This window comes from Juglans regia, chromosome 10 (genome assembly GCF_001411555.2).
Source record: "Juglans regia cultivar Chandler chromosome 10, Walnut 2.0, whole genome shotgun sequence".
In the NCBI taxonomy this organism is placed as follows: Eukaryota; Viridiplantae; Streptophyta; class Magnoliopsida; order Fagales; family Juglandaceae; genus Juglans; species Juglans regia.
In genome coordinates, this window is record NC_049910.1 from 3,817,619 (window position 1) to 3,838,537 (window position 20,919).

Consider the following 20,919-nt stretch of genomic DNA (forward strand, 5'->3'; position numbering starts at 1 on the left):
ATATTGAAGTGGATTACCACTTTGTGCATGAAAATGTGGCAAACCGAGACATTCGACTGGAGCACATTCCCACTACTCTTCAACCTGCTGATATTTTTACAAAGGGCCATATTGCTGATCACTTTTGTTTTCTACGTGCCAAGCTGTTGGTTTGTGACCTCCCTCTCAGTTTGCGGGGGAATATTAAGGATAAGGATTACTCTGCTCACGTGCTAGCAAATTCAGTTGGTTAGGATAAAGATCAAACAAGATAAACTCATCTGTTCAGTCTCCAGGATCTTCACGGCTTGGTGATTTGATTTATGTAATCTGTTAGTTGGCTTATCTTCTCTAGTCTATCTCTTATAACAAACTTGTAAATTATCTTTATCTACATGTAACAACAACGTATATAAATATAACAAAATATACTCTGTGGCTGGCAAGTTTTCCAGAACATTTTTTCAGTTCTTTCAAAAGGTTGGATTGAGAGTGGTAGTAGGAAGGCCACAATCATCCAAGCAGTACTTTAGAGGGCATGGCTTGGATCCATCCACAATCCCAAGAAGATCTTTACTTCTAAGAATAGGAAGGACCTGAGACACCCAATGCAGGTAGTTGGTATTGTCAAGTTTGATTGCAAGCAAGGGGGAAAATTTTGGAGCAGTGAAGGTAGGAGATAATATGGAAGCAGAGTTACCAAAAGCGTTGGTATTAGCAAGTGCAAAGGCAGGTCCCTAGTAGGATTGAGAAATGGCAGCAGGCACTCACAATGGCCTTTATATTGAAATTGCAGAACCAACAAAATGCTATAAAAAATAAAAATATTTTTTACTTGTACATACTCGAAGAATCGTAGTGGAGACGTTAATGGAGGTGGCTAGTCGTTGTTTGGTGCTCATTATTGGCGGTGTTCGTATATGAAAGCGGAAGCTAGGCTTGAATTAATTAAAGACGTATCATTGGCATTGTTTCACTTGAGGCAAGGGATCATGGAGCGCAGTATTTTTTTTTTTTCCCAGGAAAGTACTCATTCATTGATAATAGGAAGCCTCAATACATATAAAGCTTTGAATGATGGCCAGATTTTTTTTTTTTTTTTTTTTTTGCAATATGTTGCTTCAACAAATCATCAAATTCATCAAAACATTATAAATGTAAATACATGAGAATGACCGACATAACCTAAATCTTATTTATAGAATGAGGATGCCTTAATATTTAATATAGAGAGATTTTTTTTTTCTTTTTAGTTACTAGCTAGCTAGAGTACAAACACCACACAACCATCTAGTCATCATTCATTATTCTATATTAATTGAGAAAATCCCACAGACCATTGTCGAAAGGGAAATGATTAGCCCCAGTGCAACTCGAGCGATCCTCATCAAAAGTGGCCCCAACTAAGTCATGTGCTTTGGGAAGTAATGACGTTTCATCCGCCCAAATATTCGGGTCTTGATCATCAAACCCACTTTTAGTATATGCGGCTCTTTGGACATCACCTTCACAATCATTTAACAGGTTTTCCCCCCAAAGATTCGGCTCTTCATCAAGTCCACTTACGGTGCTCGTGACTCTATGAACATCACCTTCGCAGTAATCTAACAGGTTTTTCCACCAAAGATTTGGCTCTTCATCAAGCTCACTTATTGGACATGTAGATCTTTCGTTGCCTTCGAAGTTATCTAACTGCACTGTTGACCTTTTAAACTTATTCTCAGACGACATCACTGTTGGAGAAATGTAATTTCTAATATCATCCTCTGTTCCAAAGCTGATTTCTCTGATTGTAGGTTTCCCATTTAACACGGTTAGATTTTTGGGCAAGAGCCGGCGGGGTTGAGGTCTTATTACGCTCACTTGTTTCACGTCAAGTACTGGCTTTTCTTCCACGTATTTGTGCATATGTGTATTCCAATAGTTCTTCACATCATTAGATGTTCTTCCCGAAAGCCTTCCGGCAATCAGCGACCATCTACAGAAACAAATTAATTAAGACTTCAAATATAAACAAAATGTTCATATACTAGTACTTATGCGATAATGCCATGCGTTAACTTCTTTTTTCTTTTTTTGAAAGGAACGAAGAATTTCATTAATGCAATCAAGTAATACATGACTTGTCAAGCTGAATCACAGACTTAACTTCCTGGGGACCATCCTCACTCCACATAGACTCATTTTCTAAACACATGCCTAGTTTTGCAGCAACATGAGCAGCCTGGTTGCCACCTCTTCTTACAAATTAGCATAGTTTTCAACCAGCATGAGCAGAAATTAAATGTTGTATGTCATCAATCAGTTGACACTTGACCCTTCCAAGAGAAATCTCATTGCTCCCCTTAACCCCATCAACAACTAGTTTTGCATCACCCCAAAAAAGCACCTGATGCAGATTCATCTCTTGGCATAGTTGCATACCTCTGATGAGAGCATAGCACTCTGCTAAGAATGCAGAACAGACATGCAACCTTGGAGCAGACACCATAATCTCAACCTCCCCCTGTTATTCCTTACCATAATGCCAAAACCCATTAATCTCTTTTCAAAATCATAAGCAATATCAAAATTTAGTTTGCAAAAGGGGTCAGTTGGTGGATTCCACCTCAAATCAGTTACCTTTCGAGGGATACTATCAGCATTAGACACTAAGCACTGATGTACATCATGAAATACCTCAATATCATTTAATGCAGATTTAAGTAGAGCAGATGGGCCATTAAACATGTTATTAAAAACAAAGCAGTTCCTTCTAGTCCATAGTTTGTGAAATATAGCAACAACCTGGTCTAGAAGCACCTCATCCAATCTGTTGAATAAATCACCTGATAGCAGTTTAAAGTCATGATAGTAAGAACTCCATTTCCTTAGAGGATTATCCTTATCCCCCCAAACATCCATAGATGCATGACAGTTCCAAAGAGCATGAATTATGGACTCCTCATCCCTCTTACAAATTGGACACAATTCATCCTCAACTATTACTATTTTCCTTAGCATCTGCTTTGTAGGTAATATTTCATTTAGTGCCTTCCATAAAAATTGTTTAATCTTCCTTGGAACCTACAACTGCCATAACTTCCTACAGACCACCTTCGCAACCTCTCCATTCGATAACTCACCTTTAGACTACTTTGACAATACACAATCCAGGAAATAAGCATTTTTAATTGAGAAAATACCCTTTGTATTCCTAAGCCAAATCAGCCTATCACTAATATCCCTCATGCTAAGAGGAATACTACAGATATGCTTTGCCTCCTCTAAGTTGAAAACTGCTTCAACTAAATCAATCTTCCATCTGCAAGTAGCAACATCAATTAACTCAGCAACTGTAGAATCTGCATTTAACAAATTTACAGAGGTTTGAACTTTATAAGAGATAGAGGACCATATGCTCCTCCATATATGAGAAGGAGAGGATCCTAGTTTAGACTCCAAGATGCCACAGTTTTTGAAATATTTACTTTTAAAAATCTGTGACACCAAAGAATTAGGATATTGAAGTAATCTCCACACTTGTTTAACCAAAAGTGCTATATTAAAACTATTTAAATTCCTTAAACCAAGGCCACCTTTGTTCTTATCCTCCCCTAATCAACTCTTCCAATGAATGTCGTTTACACCTCTCTTATGGCTCCACCATAATCGAGAAAACATGGCTTCAATTTCCTTTATCAAAACAAATGGCAATCTGAAGACACTCATCTTGTATGCAGGGATAGCTTGCAAAACGCTCTTGATTAGGATTTCCTTTCCTGCAGAAGATAGCATCTCATATTTCCAGCTACTTATTCTCCTCCAAACTTTCTCCTTTAGGTGTCTAAAGGTATTGTACTTTGATCTCCCTACCATAGTAGGCAAACCAAAGTACCTATTATAGTTCCCACATAGCACTCAATTGATGGATTCAGAAATCAGTTCTCTTTCTCCCAAATTTGTGCTGGGGCTAAAAATAATAGAGGTTTTTTTACTTATTCATTTTCTGACCAGAAGCACATTCATACAGACATAATATATGCTCCACTGAACACCATTCTTCTTCTCATTCTCTACAAAAGATAATCGTCTGCAAATAAAAGGTGGTCAATGGACATCCCACCCATTGAGGCAGCAACACATTTAATGAATTCATTCCTTTCAGCTTGTTGAAATAGAGAACTAAGCCCCTTAGCAAAAAGAAGAAACAAATAAAGGGACAAGTGATCACCTTGTCTTAGGCCTCTTGAAGGAAAAATAGTCTTGCCTTGAATACCATTCACTATAACAGAATATGACACAGTTTTGACACAGAGCATAATCAAATTAGCCCATTTCTCACCAAAACCCAACTTCAACATAATGGCCTCCAAAAAATGTCATTCAACCCTGTTGTATGCTTTGGACATATCTAGTTTAATAGCCATGCTACCCAACTTACTTTTTTGTCTTGCCTACATAGTGTGTAAGAGTTCATAGGCCATCATAACAAAGTCTGTAATGAGTCAAGTTGGAATAAAAGCAATTTGGTTTCAAGAAATTACCAAAGCCAACACATTTTCCATTCTGTTTGCCAACACTTTGGATATTAACTTGTACAACACATTGTATAAGCTAATAGGTCTAAACTCATTCATAGAAGAATGAGAGTTTACCTTAGGAACCACAGCAATAAGAGCGTGATTTTACCCTGCAAGCATAACATCACTCCTCAAGAAATCCAAGACAGCTTGAGTAACCTCCATACCTACTATCTCCCTATGGTCTAAGAAAAAACCAGCACTAAAGCCATCTGATCCAAGAGCTCTAAAGGGAGACATTTGTTTTAAAGCAAGTAACACTTCCTCACTAGTGAACTCATTTTCCAAGTCACGACTCATAGCTTCAGAGATTCTAGAATTCACCCCATCTAAACACTTATTTATGCAATCTCTAGAGGGATAAGTAGAGAGAAATACCTGTGAGAAGTGTTGCCAGAAGCCATGCATGATTTCTTCAAAATCTATTAGCACCACACCATCATCATTCATAATCTTTTTAATACAATTTTTCTTCCTTCTCTGGTTGACACAACCATGGTAATATTTGGTATTCATGTCACCCTTTTCAAGCCAATGTCTTTTAGCTCTTTGCTTCCATTTAATGTCCTCTTGATCTAACAGAAAATCAATATCCTTCTAAAGTTGTTTCTGGGCAACCATAGAACTCGATGTCTCATTTTCTTGCAACTGAGCTAACAATGCAGATTTGTCTTTGATAGCCTTTGTTCTCTCTTTGCCCATGTTCTTGCTCCATTTCTTGAGGCCCCTTTCGCAAGCTTCAAGTTTTGCCTACATAGATTCAAGCATGGTCCTCCCAGCAGTCCCTTTTTGCCATTCTGCTACTACTAGTGCAGTGCAGCCCTATTCTCTCTCCCAATTGAGCTCATAATGGAAGCTACCAGGACCTTTTCTTTGTACCAGCCCAGACGGGCCACAATATAACATTAAAGGTCGATGGTCAGAGCAAATAGCAGCAAAAGTTTCAACTTTAAAGTTTATGTTGCCATCTAACCAAGATTGATTAGCCAAAACTCTATCTAATCTCTCTGTGGTATAGGTGGCATCCTCATGCCTATTACTCCAGGTAAACTTCTCCCCCTTCTAACCCAGATCATACAGATTTCCTTGCTCCAAAACATGTTTGAATAAGTCTATCTAATTCTCACTTCTCAAACAACCACCTTTTTTCCTCATCATTTGATAAAATCTCATTGAAATCCCCAATGACACACCAACCTAAGCCATTGGGTTTAAAAGGTCCCTAGCTCCTCTCCTTTGGCTGACCTCGGGATGACCATAAAAGCATGTAAGAAGCCAGCTACGATCACCAAGAACATCTGAGACTATAACATTTATATGTCTAGCTGAGCAGTTTACTAACTCAATATTTAGGTCTTGTTTCCACATAATCATAAGACCCCTACTCCTATCCCGTGCATCAACACCAATACAATTCTCATACTTAGTTTTTATTGCAATAAATTTAGTACGACTAGTAGACATTTTTGTTTCCATTATGAACACCACCTCAGGCACATTAGTCTTCACTAGGGAGCAAAGACATTGAACTGTTCGGGGGTTCCCAAGCCCTCGACAGTTCCAAGTTAGTATTTCATAATGCTTGGCGGAGTTGGCACCTAGCCTCTGCCAATTCATTGTGTAAAACATCATCAGTTTTACCTTTCTTTGAGATCACTAAGCCTGAGAATGTAGCGTCATCCTCATCAATAAGTATTTTCCTACTATCTTGAGCATCAAGGTGTAAAGCAGTCTTACCTTGACCACGACCTTTCTCTTCCATTTACCTCCCCTGGCTAACTGATACACCTCATCCCCAATTTAAAAATCTTGATCTGAACCACCCATATCCCCTAGGAACTCTCCTTGTTTCATGGAATTACCATAACCACCATCCACGTCAGCCTACAAAACCTGCACCACCTCCACACCCTTACGTTGACCACCATGTTCAGAGCTACCAACAAATCCTTCCATCACAACATCCTTCTTCTGACGTTTACCTTCCTTTTTTACAAAACTAGTAGCAGAAGATAATGGTGATAATCTGCGACGAAAACCTCCCTCTGCACAAAGCCATGCAACGAACTACATGAAATTATTATCATCCTTATCCGACCTAGAAACACCAGTAGGACACCCAGAATGATCATGGACAAACCACCCACACCGAAAACAAATCTTCGATAATTTTTCATATTGGAATGAAACCCACAATTTGCTGCCCAAATGGTGAATAAACCTGCCACGAGCAATAGACTTATACAGTGGGACTTCAATTTTAACTCGTAAGAATCTCCCCCACCCAATTGCATCGTTCGCCACATCAACCTCTAACACCTTGCCAACAAAGGCACCAATATGTTTACCACGCTCCTTTGTCATATGTCCCAAAGGAAGGTCATGGAACTGCACCCAGAAAACCTCGCTTTCAAACATGATATGACCAGGCAGTAACATACCATCATATGGACGTAGATGAAATAACGCATTGTCGAAAAGTCATGGATGTCCATCTAAAATCTGTTGCTTGTCAGCATGCGTTGCAAACGTCACCACAAAGACATTCTTATCAACCTCTTGAAAGACATCCCTCTTACTAATCCTCCAAATTTTGTCCATAAAGTTCGATATAAGATCCTTGCCCACACCTTGTTCACTGCAAACTTTCTCGATAAGATTAAGTTCACATTTTTTCTTAACGTCTTCCTCCCCCCCAGAAGGAACTTCTAGAACCACCTCCACGGTCCTCCGAGAGACACAATTGCTTCCATCTAACTTCAATATCTTCCATCACATGTGAACTGTCCCACTGTCTCACTGAATTACTCAAATTACCACCTCTGGAATCGCCTGGGACCCTTCCAGAGAGGAGACTATTTGACCGTTTATTTTCTTGTTAATCAAAAAGATTGATAATCAATGCATTAACTTCTTTTTCTTTTCTCTACAAAAGGAATTAAGTTGTATAAATTAGATTTTTTTTTTTTTCAAAAAAAAAAGTGGAGATTGGGAGTGTGAAAGAACAATAATGCATTAGACTACAAAAAAAGAAAGATTTAAAGAGACATTTGGATTCACAAGTCATCTCAGCTCATCTCAGCTCATCTCACTACTATTTATTCCTATTTAGCAACTTTAACTCACAAATCTCACTACTATTCACAACTCATCTCATTACTATTCACAATCCATCTCAGCTCATCTCAAATCATCTCAAGTCATCTTCGAATCCAAACGTCTCCTGTTGAGAATATATCATTTGTACAGTGTATGGCCATATTTTTTTTCCCAAGCCTTGTACGGTATTGGTCATATCTATAACAGTTACTTATGATTCTTGCCAGCCAGGCCGATTTATGATTAACTGTATGTATTAAAACAAACCTATACTGATTAATCTTTTAGATTTTGAAAATAATTGATCAGTGGGTTTGTGCTAAATTTTGCAATGATTTTTTTTTCTTTTTATGTACAACAACATCATTGATCAAAGAATCAGCCATAAACTTATCTATATATTCTAAATGATCAATTGTCGATAGGACATTCTAAAATTTTAAGGAAAACTGTTGACTTTCCAAAGTGAACAAATCAATTATCATTTGGACCTAGGCCTTATCAACGATTAAGGCTTATATCCCAACCGGTTAGCCCCTAAAATGGACATAGGCCCTTACCAACGATTAAGACCCATATCATATCCGATGAGCCCTGCCCAGTACAAAGGAAACCAGCCCATGGCCAATAACGGCTGGTTAAGCTAATACCGACGGTATACCTATCCAGTCAATGGTAAAAGATAAAGAATGTTATTATTCAAATCTACTAAGAGATGAATCCTCATCTCTAAATTTGAATTTGAATAAAGGATAATCACAGGGGAACAAAGATAGCTTCACAAGAGCTCTACATAAAAGAAAAATCCAAGTAAGTAAATGGATCGAATGATTGTTATTATTATTGTTATCCACAAATTACTGACTTAGGCATCGGAGACGTTCTTTTGGATTATCGTACTCTCTACACTTTAATTGTAGGTGATTGTGAGGTGGTGGCAATGAAATACGTCCATAACACATCTTATAAAAATTATACTTTTTAAGAAAGTAATAAATAAAAAATGATTGGGGTCGGAGGGAGCTAGGCACTTCATTGTTATGTCTATAAAAGTCTTTTACAAAAAGTAAGTTATACGTTGACTTGACAATAACAATCATGTGGCTCAACAAAAGGATAAAATAAAAAAACTCAACTCAAAATAAAATTGTTCGAAACATCAGCAAATTAAATAAAATCATTTTGCAGGATTTCATGCATGTATAGACAAAATAATTCTCATACAATGTACGTACAATACAAAAATCATGGGCAATCCACGGCATAGCACAAAAGACTAGAGACAGCTCGCGGTTTAACCATACAAAATCATTTTATTCCATCTCTTCTTAATGATTGACAGTTGATACTTTAAAATATTTGTGAAAACAAAATTTCTGTAAATATGTTAACTAAGAATAATACACTTGAAAAATTGAAGTTATGCGCAATTTCAGTTGGGCTTGTAGCTTGAGCTAGAAGATGAGTTATGAGTTGCAGGATGGAGATTTCAATTTTAGAGACAGGTGGCTGATACTTGTGGTTATACCAGTCTCCAAGTAAGATAATGGATGGGCTACTACGTATACAGTCTGGTTGTGTTTGCAGCGGCTTGGTTTGATCACCCATTCAACAAGAATATATTCATTTCGGTTCTGGATGGATTTTCACTGAGGCTTGGGCTCTTTATCTGACCCGGCCCTGGGAAAATTTTTGGCTCTTAGGGAAAAAATACAATATCCTAACTTTCTTTGGGCCACAATCACAATCACACAAGCATGCATCTCTTGAGTTGGATCCGGCTTGCGTCCAGTTGCAAAGTAACAGGACATCTCCAACCATGTTGGCAAGCAAAATCAAACCATGTTGAGAATGTTCTTACAATTTTAATAAAAATAAATTTAAAGAGACCATTGAGAATGTTCTTGCATTTGCTACGTTATTTTTGTGTTTGTACATTAACATATTATTTATTATAAATATTAAAAAAAATAAAAATATCTTTGATACTAGTTACTATGTTTAATGGGTAAATAGACGGTTTTGTTATTATTAGCATGCTTAACGGTTAAATAAATGATTTTACTTTTATATTTTTGTTGAGACAATTATAGTTGATGCAATCTATTGGTCATGTAAGAGAGTCAAGTTATTACAAGTGTCATGGTAGACAAAATTTCTTTTAATATTTATATTTTTGCAAGTGCCAGCGTAGAAGATATTAATATATTTTTGTTTTCAAATATTTATAATAAATAATATATTTATATATCAACACATAAATAACATAACAAAAATAAGGATATTGTCGTTGGTCTCTTTAAAATTTATTTGTAGTAAAATTCTGACAAAAATAAATAAAAATATATATATATCTCAACACGTGGCTCTCCAAATTAAGGTTACAGTTTATTCTCAACGTTGTTAAACTTTGAAACAAAGAATTGTGGTAGTGCTACAGAGTAGGAAAAGAAAAGAGAAAAAATTAAGAAATTTGGCTTGCCAACAGACAACAGTAGTTTTTTTTTTTTTTTAAAAAAATGCAACAATAGACCTTCGATTTTATGTATAACAGATTATATTTGGATCATTTTTCAATCTTTGACCGGTTGGAGTTCTACTTACGTACGTACAAGACACTTACCTGTTTCCTAAAAGCTTATGGAGTCTGATCATTAGATCCACTTCATCTGTTGAAAAGTTCCCTCTCTTGATATTGGGTCGTAGATAGTTCAACCACCTCTGTCTACAGCTTTTCCGGCATCTATTTAAACCTGCAAAATTAGTACGTAAATGCAAGAAACATTTTCTCAGATTATGGTGATGTAAATGAACTAGTCTATTCGATAGTCTGTTTAGTATTCATTCAGTTAAACCCGAATCAAACTTGACTCATAAAATGAAAATACTCGTTTGTGAAAGTAAATACCCACTCGATTTGTAAATGACACATATTTGACAAACTCGACTCGACTTAGCTAACGCTTGTTAAGGCACGCTAGTTTATGCTCGAGTTGACTCGTTAGTTTAACTCGATTAAAACTCATATATACATACACCTATGTATATATACACATATATATGTATTAACTAATAATATAAGTATATCAATTTTATAATTAAATATATAATTGTAATCTAATTACTTATGTCTACATAATAAATATACTTCATGGGTATATTTTAGAATTTATATAATAATTAGTCGATAAAATTTAATAATTTCATATAGTAGTACGTGAGAATCATATATGAAATAAATATATACTATCATCTTAAGTATATATATTAATAATGTATTGAGGCATATAATATATTATTATTTTGAATAAATATCAACTAGTTAGATATTAATTATTTAACTTTCTAAAAAAAAGATATTAATTATTTATAATTTTTTAAAAAATTCATAATTGAATAGAAGTTCTACTTGTTAGTTATATAAATTTAATATTAGATTTTTTTCTTTTTTTAATTTACTAATTATTAAATTTTATTTAAAAAATAAAAAATAAAAAATTTGATTTCATTTATGAAATGAGTTCAGAGTTTAATTTATCGAATCAGTTCAAACAAAAATAAAATAAAATAAATCTCGACCTCGGGCTAGTAATACCTGTTATGTGAGGAACTTGGTGCCAGTTTCCTTCTCCATGCTCGCCAATGCACTGCCTCAGACGGATATCTTCTTCTGCAGTCCATGCGCCTTTTCTCAAACAATTCACGACCATGATGTAGTAGTGCGTCTGCAGTCTACTTGAATTAACCGATCGATCGCCCATTTGTATAGGTGCTAAAAAGCATATGGGCCAACAACGTTGTTAATTTGTATTGCCTGTTCCATATGGGGGGCCCATTTGTATGGTCTGTTCTTCTGCAGTTCACTTCTACCATCCCGCATCCAACGATCACTCGCACTGCATCGTAAATAATAAATAAGTTCAGTGGTCCAAACTGTACATAGATATAGATGTTACCTCATCCCGACTAATGACAGCTTTTCTGCAGTGGCATCATTGTGTCTGCAAACTGAAGGATGAAGACTAAAAAAGAAAAGTCATGCCCTTATTTAACTTGGAAAATGCTACATGCCCCGCTGGGCTCCCGCGGGGACCTATAGCATTTTTTTATATATTTTTTTTAAATTTATTTTTGTATAGATATTTTTAAATATTTTAAAAAATAAAATAAAAATTATAATATTATTTAAAAATATTTTCTTAATTATGAAGTAGAATAAAAATTAATATTTAATAATTTATATTTTATTTTCTGATTAAGGAAATATTTTTTTTTTACTTTCTGATTAAGGAAATGTTTTTTAATGATTTGTTTTTTACTTTCTGATTAAGGAAGTGTTTTTTAATGATTTTTTTTTTTTACTTTCTGATTAAAGAAGTGTTTTTTAATGATTTTTTTTTTTACTTTCTAATTAAGGAAGTGTTTTTTAATAATATTTTAAATTTATTTTATTTTTTAAAAATATTTATAAGTGTAAAAAAAATCTATATAAAAAATAAATTAAAAAATTACACATAAAAAAGTACATGTTAAGCTCAATGGGAGCCCCCAACGGGGGCTATAATATGACTATTTTAAATATTTTTTAAAAAAATCATAATATTATTAAAAAATATTTTCTTAATCATGAAGTAAAATAAAATTTTTTTATAATTTTTTATTTTACTTCGTGATTAAGAAAGTATTTTTTAATATATATTTTTTACTTTTGGATTAAAAAAATATTTTTTTAATAATATTTTTATTTTATTTTATTTTTTTAAAATATTTTAAAATATTAAAAAATTTATATAAAAATTATTTAAATAAAATATATATTAAATAATACTACAGCCCCAGCGGGAGCTCCCAGCGGGAACCCAGCGGTGGCTGTAGCACCACCCTTGAGCGGCGGAGTTAGATGTAGATGTTACCTCATCCCGACCAATGACAGCTTTTCTGCAGTGGCATCATTTGTCTGCAGACCGAAGCATGAAAACTAAAAAAGAAAAGTCATGCCCTTATTTAACTTTGAGCGGCCCTACTCCGCCGCGTTTATACCCATAGTTATTTTTGTAATTTTTTTTTATTTTTTTATTGTAATTTTTTAATATATTTATAAATTTAAAAAATATATATATCAAAACATTTAAAATTATTTCTTTTATCATTAAATTAAAAAAAATAAAAAAAAAATAAAATTACTAAGGATTCAAGTGGATCAATAAATAACAATCATTTTCTTTTAACTTTTGGTGGATGCCTGTGAGTGCAACTTGAAAAAAAAAAATTGTCCTTTTTAAGGATTTGATGTTGACAATTCATTTTTGGCATTTTTTTCTCTTTTTTTTTTTTTTTAGGCTTTCGGTATGTTAGATGATGAATTTAACCACTAATCTCATTTATTTTACTATTTTTTATAAATATTTTTAAATTTATCTTAACATATAAACATACATAAACTTATTTCAAGTAAATTTTATAAAACTCACTCAATTATCTTAATTTATTATTATTCATAAAAAAACTCAATTCAATTTAACTCAACTCAACTTTTAAACGCAATCGTGGGGTGAGTCACAAGTAAATAAACAACGATAGAAGTATCCATTTTCTCTGCAACACCATCTTCATCCTCCGTGCCTTCTCATTTATCTCAATCTTTTATTGGTGTCACTGCTCAGGGCAATACTATTCCCATTACCAAATGAGGGAGCAAACACAAAATCAACCGATTGACATCCTTAGATTCCCTTTTGCATGGAATTAACTTACTTTTTCCTCAGAGCCAACTCCCAAAATCCTTAAGATTGCACTCTTTCTCAAGAAATGGCCTGATCCATCTCATGCAGGGGGGCTTGAACGGCATGCCTTGACCCTCCACCTTGCTCTTGCCAAAAGAGACCATGAGATTCACATCTTCACCAGCTCTTCCTCAAACTCCTTCCCAAGATATCCTGTAAACAATTTATATTTTCACCTCTCAAAACCAACCACTGCAGGTTATCTTGATCAAGTATCAGTTTGGAAGCAATTTCAAACTCAAAACACAATTGGAAGGCCATTTGATGTGATCCACGCTGAAAGTGATAGACTCAGGCATACACGATCGCGATATCTGACCAAGTTAGCCGTTACATGGCATGGTATTGCATACGAAATCATTCATTCTGACATCATTCAAGAACTTTCACGACCTTCTGAAGAACCGCAGGCACATGCATTAACCGAAAGAGCTATAAAGGTTGTTGAAGAGGTGAAGTTCTTCACAAGTTATGCCCACCATGTTGCTACAAGCGAAAGAATGAAAATGAGCATGAACAAACTAAATTAGGAGTTTTTCGACCAAACATTGTAGAGAGGAAAACATAAAATCCTTGTATTTTTAAAGAATGACCTAAAGTAGTTTTATGAAGTCTCTTGGTTTTTCCAAGAGTTCCTCGAGCAAACATTCAAAACATGAATAAAGCAAGGATGCTTGGCCTTGAAATGGATGTCTACATAATTTTCATGTACATAACAAACTACATTAGGCCTATCACCATTCTATACACTCTTAAAGACCACAAGCATCACCTGAATCCTGAAAAGGAATTTCTAAATATGACCAAAAAGAACATTAATTTCCCTGATTTTGTTTTTCATTACTATCATATTAAGTTCATCAATTATAGCAACATGATAGAATTCTCAATATAAAACAAAGTATGAGCAGTAAGGAAAACCTATCTTACATTAAACTAAAAAGAAGCGACGTAAAGATAAGAGAATAAGAACAGAAGAATAGTAATGTTAGATTATTAAGGAAAACAATAGTGACCAAAAATAGCAGCTGTAAGTAGTCAAGCATATCCATGATTTCAGCAATCTGTGACAGCAAAGGAAAATCAATTCATACATTTCTGTACATTTATTATCTTGTAACTGTTGCATATTTTCAAATTTCAGATTTTATTTATTTTCCTAAGATAGAACATGCGAGATGTATATATCTACTCAAAAACTGAATCAATAATATTATTGAGGATTGTTTTCTATCAACAGCAGTGTGTTATTCTTTATATGGTATCAAGAGACCTACCTCTAACGAGACAAAGATCCAACCATGTCGTCCACAACAAACCCAAATACTCAACCTATCTCTACCTCTAAAAATCCCTTGGTTGTTCTTAACATCACTGTCCAAATTAATGAAAAACTCACCCCTCTCCACTTTTCCTTAATGGCATGCTCAATTTGAAGCACTGCTCATTGGGTATGATCTAATGGACTATGTTACTGGTGTTTCCTAGTGTCCTCTCTCTGACGGCACACCCACGTCTTCCTTTAGGAAATCCCATTGGATTAGGCAAGACAAACTTATTTTAAGTGTTATTTTAGCATCTACTTCTTCCACCATAACCCCACTCATTGCCACAACGAAAACTTCTCATGAGGCATGGAAGTAGTTGAACAATATGTATGCTAGTTGTTCGCGTACCAAGGTGATGCAATTAAAGGAAGAGCTCATTTTGGTTCAACAAGGAAATCGTTCCGTCCCAGATTATCTTCATGCTGTCAAGACTTTGGCAGACAAAATAGTACTCATAAATCATCCAATTTCGGAGGATAATCTCATCCTCTATGTCCTCAATTGACTTAGACCCGATTTTAGAGAGATAGCTGCTCCTACTCGGCAAGGGAGAAATCTCTAATGTCTAAAGAACTCTATGATCTCTTTGTTGATCATGAGAATTATCTCTGTCGCATAGAGATGGCTTCCCAGCAGCTTGTTGCTGCTGCAAGTCATTTTCACCTAGTATCGTGGCCCCCCACATTAATTGCTTCCTGTGCAATTTCGTCCATCCAAAAGTTAGTATTCAGCTCTTCATCTAAGCGGCCAGCCATACTGTCATTTGTCAAGCAGGTACATCAAAAATTTAACAGAAAAATAAAAAAGATAAAATACACATATGAAGACCCAAATTTAGATCAAAAAATCTTCGCGACTTCCGAATCCTCCAGACTTCACATTATTTTTAATTTTTACCGATCGGTGGCTGTAATTTTACACTTTAACTTGGTCGTGTCAGAAAAGGCATGTACTAACTAGGCTGTGCTGATCTCGATGCCTGAGGACCAACTTTTTCACTTTTAATGTGCTTCCGCTACCACTTGTTACAGTTATTACATGCCAGAGACTCTGCCTACCCCATTTATTACGCGTTACATTCATTAAAAAAAAAATTATAAAAAAAAAAATTTATTATTTAATCTATTAAATTTATTTTATACTAAAAATAATTTTATAATTTAATAAATCAAATTAAATATTTTAATTTATTAAATTATTTTTATATAATTATTTTTTAACTAAAATATTTCCTCAATCACGGATTTACTACGCGTCCGACGTGTTTTTTTTTCTCTCTCTGCGGCTGACAGGTTTCTGCTTGACAGTCTTTCTCTATGCTGACAGCTTCTCTGCTGATAGATTTCTTAATGTGATTCGCTATTGGAATGTCGATGCACGTCTACACAGAACTCTTTTTTTTTTTTTCATTTCGAAATTCAAATCGTAACCGGTTGCTTTCATTTTCATCGGGCTCTCGAACGAACAAACCTTTCGTTATCACAGGCCGAGAACGGATCTCCAGCGTCGGTTTCAGACAATACTTTGAATGCAGTATGATATTAAAACGAAATATTTTGATATTAGTATTATTTTATATATTATTTTTAAATAATTGATATATAAATAAATTATATATATAAATATATATAAATTATATTTTAAAATAATAGTCTATATATAAATAAATTATAAATAGTTTACTCTAAATTAAAAATAAAAAAAAATAAATTTGTAATTTTAAAAAATGAAGAAAAAAATAAAAGTCAAAATATCGATCAGTACAGACCGAAATATAAGACAGTACGAAACATATATGATATCTATACCGACCTAGTGGCCAATACGACAAATATCAACCATACCGGCTGGTATGATACAAGATTAAAAACAATAGTTTCAGAAGGGCTAACCATACTCCCCGACATCGTCAAAGGTGAGATAAACACCATATTCATTCTCGAACCTCTCTCACATACTAACTATGTCTCTCTCTCTTTAAGAAGTGTCACTACGAGTGGCAAAATCAGTAATTATGTTGAGGCTTTTTTTAAGCTAGATATGAGATTTTGGAAATCCTTCACCAACAAGCTAGTTCTTAAGAGTAAATGTTATTATTTGTACCATTTGCTTCAAGTTAATCCCACAACATTGCATATGGGTATGAAATTATATAGCATCATGATAGGCTTACGGAAGCTTGTGTACACGGAGGATATGGATGCTAGGTTAAGGTATATTTGGTTTTATGTATTAGGTGGTGCTAAGTCATTGAATACTATTTTTATAATTGAAAGTGTTTCATATTGTTTGAGTGTAAGTTTAAGCAGGTGTATATAAGCTTTTGGACGCCATCCTCTTAAGCTAGTTTTCAAATTAACTTGGTCTTTCCTAAACCAGTACTAGTAACTTAATGACAAATTTAAATGATAAAGATTCTTTTTGGGGCAGGTTTGGGTTTTCACTTTCACAAAATTCAATACAAATCGTATTTTCAAAAATTAGTTAAATTCCATATGTTCTTTTACAAAACTCGATAAAATAAATAAATAAATAAATTCTCAAAAATTGCGAAACCAAACATGCCCTTGATAATAGACAAATTAACCCAGAATGTAAATGACATGATTTATTCCCTATGTACTTAGTATAGAGCTAATGAGCATAGTCTATTAATGACATGATTCATCAAAACCAGGTGGAGGTTTTGTCTTGTTCATATTTAAGGCAACTTTCAGTTGTACTGGAGGAACTAATTACAGTACTTGGGTAGACAAACAGACAGAATCAACAGTGGTTCATATCAATGTTTTGAATATCATATCGGAAGCTGTATCGATCAAGGCACTGGAACAAAATATTTTGGTACCAGTATCGTTTCGTGTACCGTTTTGGAATAATATTTCGGTACTGATACCATTTCGGTACCGGTACCATACCGATACCGTTTTGTATACCGTTTCGAAATAATTTATATTTGGATAAATTATATATATACAAACATTAACTATATTCCAAAATAATAACAAAATAAGTCATAAACTCAATACTTCTCAATACAAGTCTTAAGTTTTAAGTTACAACTAACATAAAGTTATAAACACCAACATTATCATTATAAAATCATTAACGTCACCAAGTCATCAAAGATACTCATCCTCTTCAAAAAGACAATAAGGATCAGAATTCGACATGTTAATCAAAATATTTACATCAACGTCATCACTGTCAACACCAACATTATCATTATCTTCCTCATTTAGTGAGGTTAATGGTTCCTCAATACTTGTCCAATCCAAATTTTCTCCATCAAGAAACTCAGATTCTTCACCCACCCATTCTTCCATCAAATCAATGTTTTCAAGATTGATTGGATCTAAAACATCTCTTCCCTTTTTTATGCTTCTGTCAAAATAAAATCAAACATAAGTGAAAATGTTATATATTTTTCAACAGTGAAAACATTAGTATTAAAAAAAGTTACCTCTCTCTCAGCTTCAAGTTATAACGAATAAATACTAAGACATTCAAATGTTTATGCACTAATCTATTTCTCTTCTTCGAATGAATAAAATCAAATGTGCTCCAGTTTCTCTCACATCCAGTTGCACTACAACATTGACTTAGTACTCGAACAACAAACATTTGAAGCGTTGGGACCTCACAACCAAAATGGGTCCACCATGCAACTACAACAATAATGCAATTATAAATTATTAATTAAATACAAGTAAAAATAAAATAAGAGAAAATTTAAAGTACAAATTCACACTATTTAACAAATGATATTGATAAATGATAATACCTGGATTAATCTTATCACGCTGGCAGATTGCTAAAGAATGTCCAAACTCACCTACTGCATTCTTATATAAATCAAGTTCTGCAATGATCTTGTCTTGATTATTGGGATCAAGTTCCATCTTCATAACGCAGCTGTTGAAATCTTTTACAACATCATTTTTATTTTTAAAGTTGGGGCTATAGTAAATTCCAGAGTTAAGAAAACAACCCGCCACATGTAATGGACTGTGAAGCTGCCTATCCCATCTAGAATCAATGATCCGGGTGAATGGACTGAATAAACTAACTTTGTTATGTATCTTGCTTTTATGTTCTCTTTGACTCTTTCCATTACATCATACAAGTATCCAATTGCAGGCTTCTCATCCCTATCAACAAGTCGTAGAACACGAACCAAAGGCTCACTAACTTTAACAATAAATTGACATTGAGTCTAAAACTCTTTATCTTCTAAAACGATCTCAGCTATCTCTTTCCCTATGTTGCTCTTAGAATGACTTGATGCAATCCATTTATCACAAGTAAACATTTGTCTGAGTTCTTTCTTAAACAAGAGCAAGCATTGGATACTTAAAAAATTTGCCGCAAACCTTGTAATTGCAGGATGACACAAATCATGACTTTTGGTAAAGTCTTTTCTCATCAATGCCAAAACCCAACCATGGTTATAGATGAACTTTGTTACCTTTTTTACCTTTTTTATAGTATCATCAATAAGGAAAAAATACCTTGGATCAGAAAAATTCTCCAATATTAAGTCTATGCAATGAGCTGCACATGGGAACCAGTAGAAAGAGCCATACTTCTGTTGTAAATTTTTTCCTATAACTTTATAACTTGCATCATTGTCCGTTATGAATTGTACAAAATTCTTAGCTTCAATTTCTTGAACAACCTCATCAAAGATATTAAACAATGTTTCAGCATCTTTTCTAAGGCCAGATATATCAACAGACTTCAAGAACATTGTACCTTTCAAACAATAAACTAGAAAGTTGATTATTGATTGTTGCTTCTGGTTTGTCCAACCATCTGTCATTAGTGAACAATCGGTCTCATTCCAAACCTTCTTAATTTATTGTAAATAATCTTGAACCTCATCCACAGCCTTCTTTAACAGATTTTCTCTCAACTCATATAAAGAAGGGCTCTTGAATTATGGCCTGATGACAGTCATGGCATCGATAGCTAGTTGATAAAACTTAGATTGAGCCTCATTGAAAGGCAGATTAGCATCATACTACCAACGTGCTACATCTATCTTTGCTTTTAAAATCATCTCATTTGAACACATAGAACTCTTAATTTAACGTTGGGCCCCAAGAGTTGTTCTTGGAGCAAAAAATCTACTCAATCCCCCCACTGACTTTCCAATTCCAGATTCTTTCAACTTCCCCTTACCTTTTGAAAGCTGAGATTGTCCCTCCATACTATTACTATCATCAATATCATCTGATGTTAAATCTATATCGCCTCCAATCTCTGAACTTATTTTTCTTTTCTTCTCTTTACTTTTTTTCATTTTATCAAGCAACTTCTTCATTTGCCATTTTAGATCTTCAGAGACCTTTTTATATGCTTCTACATCTCCTAGAATCCCAGCTAGATGATATTTCAACCGAGTGATCCCGCCACCTCTAATGACTTTATTACAATATAAACATTCAGTATTATTTCTTGCCCCTGACACTGCACGTGCATAGGCCCATTCTGGATCTTCTGATCTTACAGGAGCAAGTATTGGAGTTGAAGTCATACTACCGGTTGATTGACAACTAGACATTTTTAACTATTAAAGTATAAAAAATTAACACTTATAAATAAGCCATTAAGAAGAAACTCATCAAATCTAAACTACTTAGTTTAGCATTCTCTTTTGGATAAAGAGCTATTTTTAGTAAAATTGGATTAAAGCTACTAAATTTATCAGAGATTCAAACATCTATAAAAATATATTCTAAAACATTTATAAAAATATAAACAAATATCTATAACAATATAATCTAAAACATCTATAAAAATACAAACAAACACTATAACAATATAATCTAAAACATCTATAAAAATACAAACAAATATCTATAAAAATATAATCTAAAATATCTATAAAATACAAACAAACATTATAACAATATAATCTAAAACATCTATAAAAATACAATCTAAAATATTTATAAAAATACAAACAAACACTATAACAATATAATCTAAAACATCTATAAACATTTATAAACATATAATCTAAAAGACTAAAACATCTATAAAAATATAAACAAACACTATAACAATATAATCTAAAACATCTATCAAAATACAATTCTGATTTATTTATAAAAAAAGTAACAAAAAAATAATCGAATTAAGTTATAAACGAAAAAAATAGTA

General features: G+C 33.8%; 2 protein-coding genes across 2 annotated transcripts; one reads left to right on the plus strand and one right to left on the minus strand.

Moving 5' to 3' along the window:
* Window positions 1–1,158: 1,158 nt before the first annotated feature.
* LOC109007809 (transcription factor MYB113-like) lies at window positions 1,159–11,381 on the minus strand. The gene is made up of 3 exons (XM_018987659.2): window positions 11,236–11,381; window positions 10,264–10,393; window positions 1,159–1,957 (listed from the first exon to the last, which is right to left on the minus strand). Exons 1-3 carry the CDS (start codon window positions 11,348–11,350, stop codon window positions 1,294–1,296), a joined length of 909 nt encoding a protein of 302 aa, XP_018843204.1. The 5' UTR covers window positions 11,351–11,381; the 3' UTR covers window positions 1,159–1,293.
* Window positions 11,382–12,878: 1,497 nt separating this feature from the next.
* LOC109007799 lies at window positions 12,879–13,953 on the plus strand. Its single transcript, XM_018987645.2, has 3 exons — window positions 12,879–12,884; window positions 12,980–12,986; window positions 13,406–13,953. Exons 1-3 carry the CDS (start codon window positions 12,879–12,881, stop codon window positions 13,951–13,953), a joined length of 561 nt encoding a protein of 186 aa, XP_018843190.1.
* The last annotated feature ends 6,966 nt before the right edge of the window (window positions 13,954–20,919 follow it).

What these genes read in the sequence shown, in the direction of transcription:
- LOC109007809 (XM_018987659.2), bottom strand. Translation starts at nt 11,350, where the DNA reads ATGGTCGTGAATTGTTTGAGAAAAGGCGCATGGACTGCAGAAGAAGAT. An exon ending in CCAAGTTCCTCACATAACAG is followed by an intron (nt 10,394 to 11,235) that starts GTATTACTAGCC and finishes CTAATTTTGCAG; the next exon opens with GTTTAAATAGATGCCGGAAA. An exon ending in CATAAGCTTTTAGGAAACAG is followed by an intron (nt 1,958 to 10,263) that starts GTAAGTGTCTTG and finishes TTGTTTCTGTAG; the next exon opens with ATGGTCGCTGATTGCCGGAA.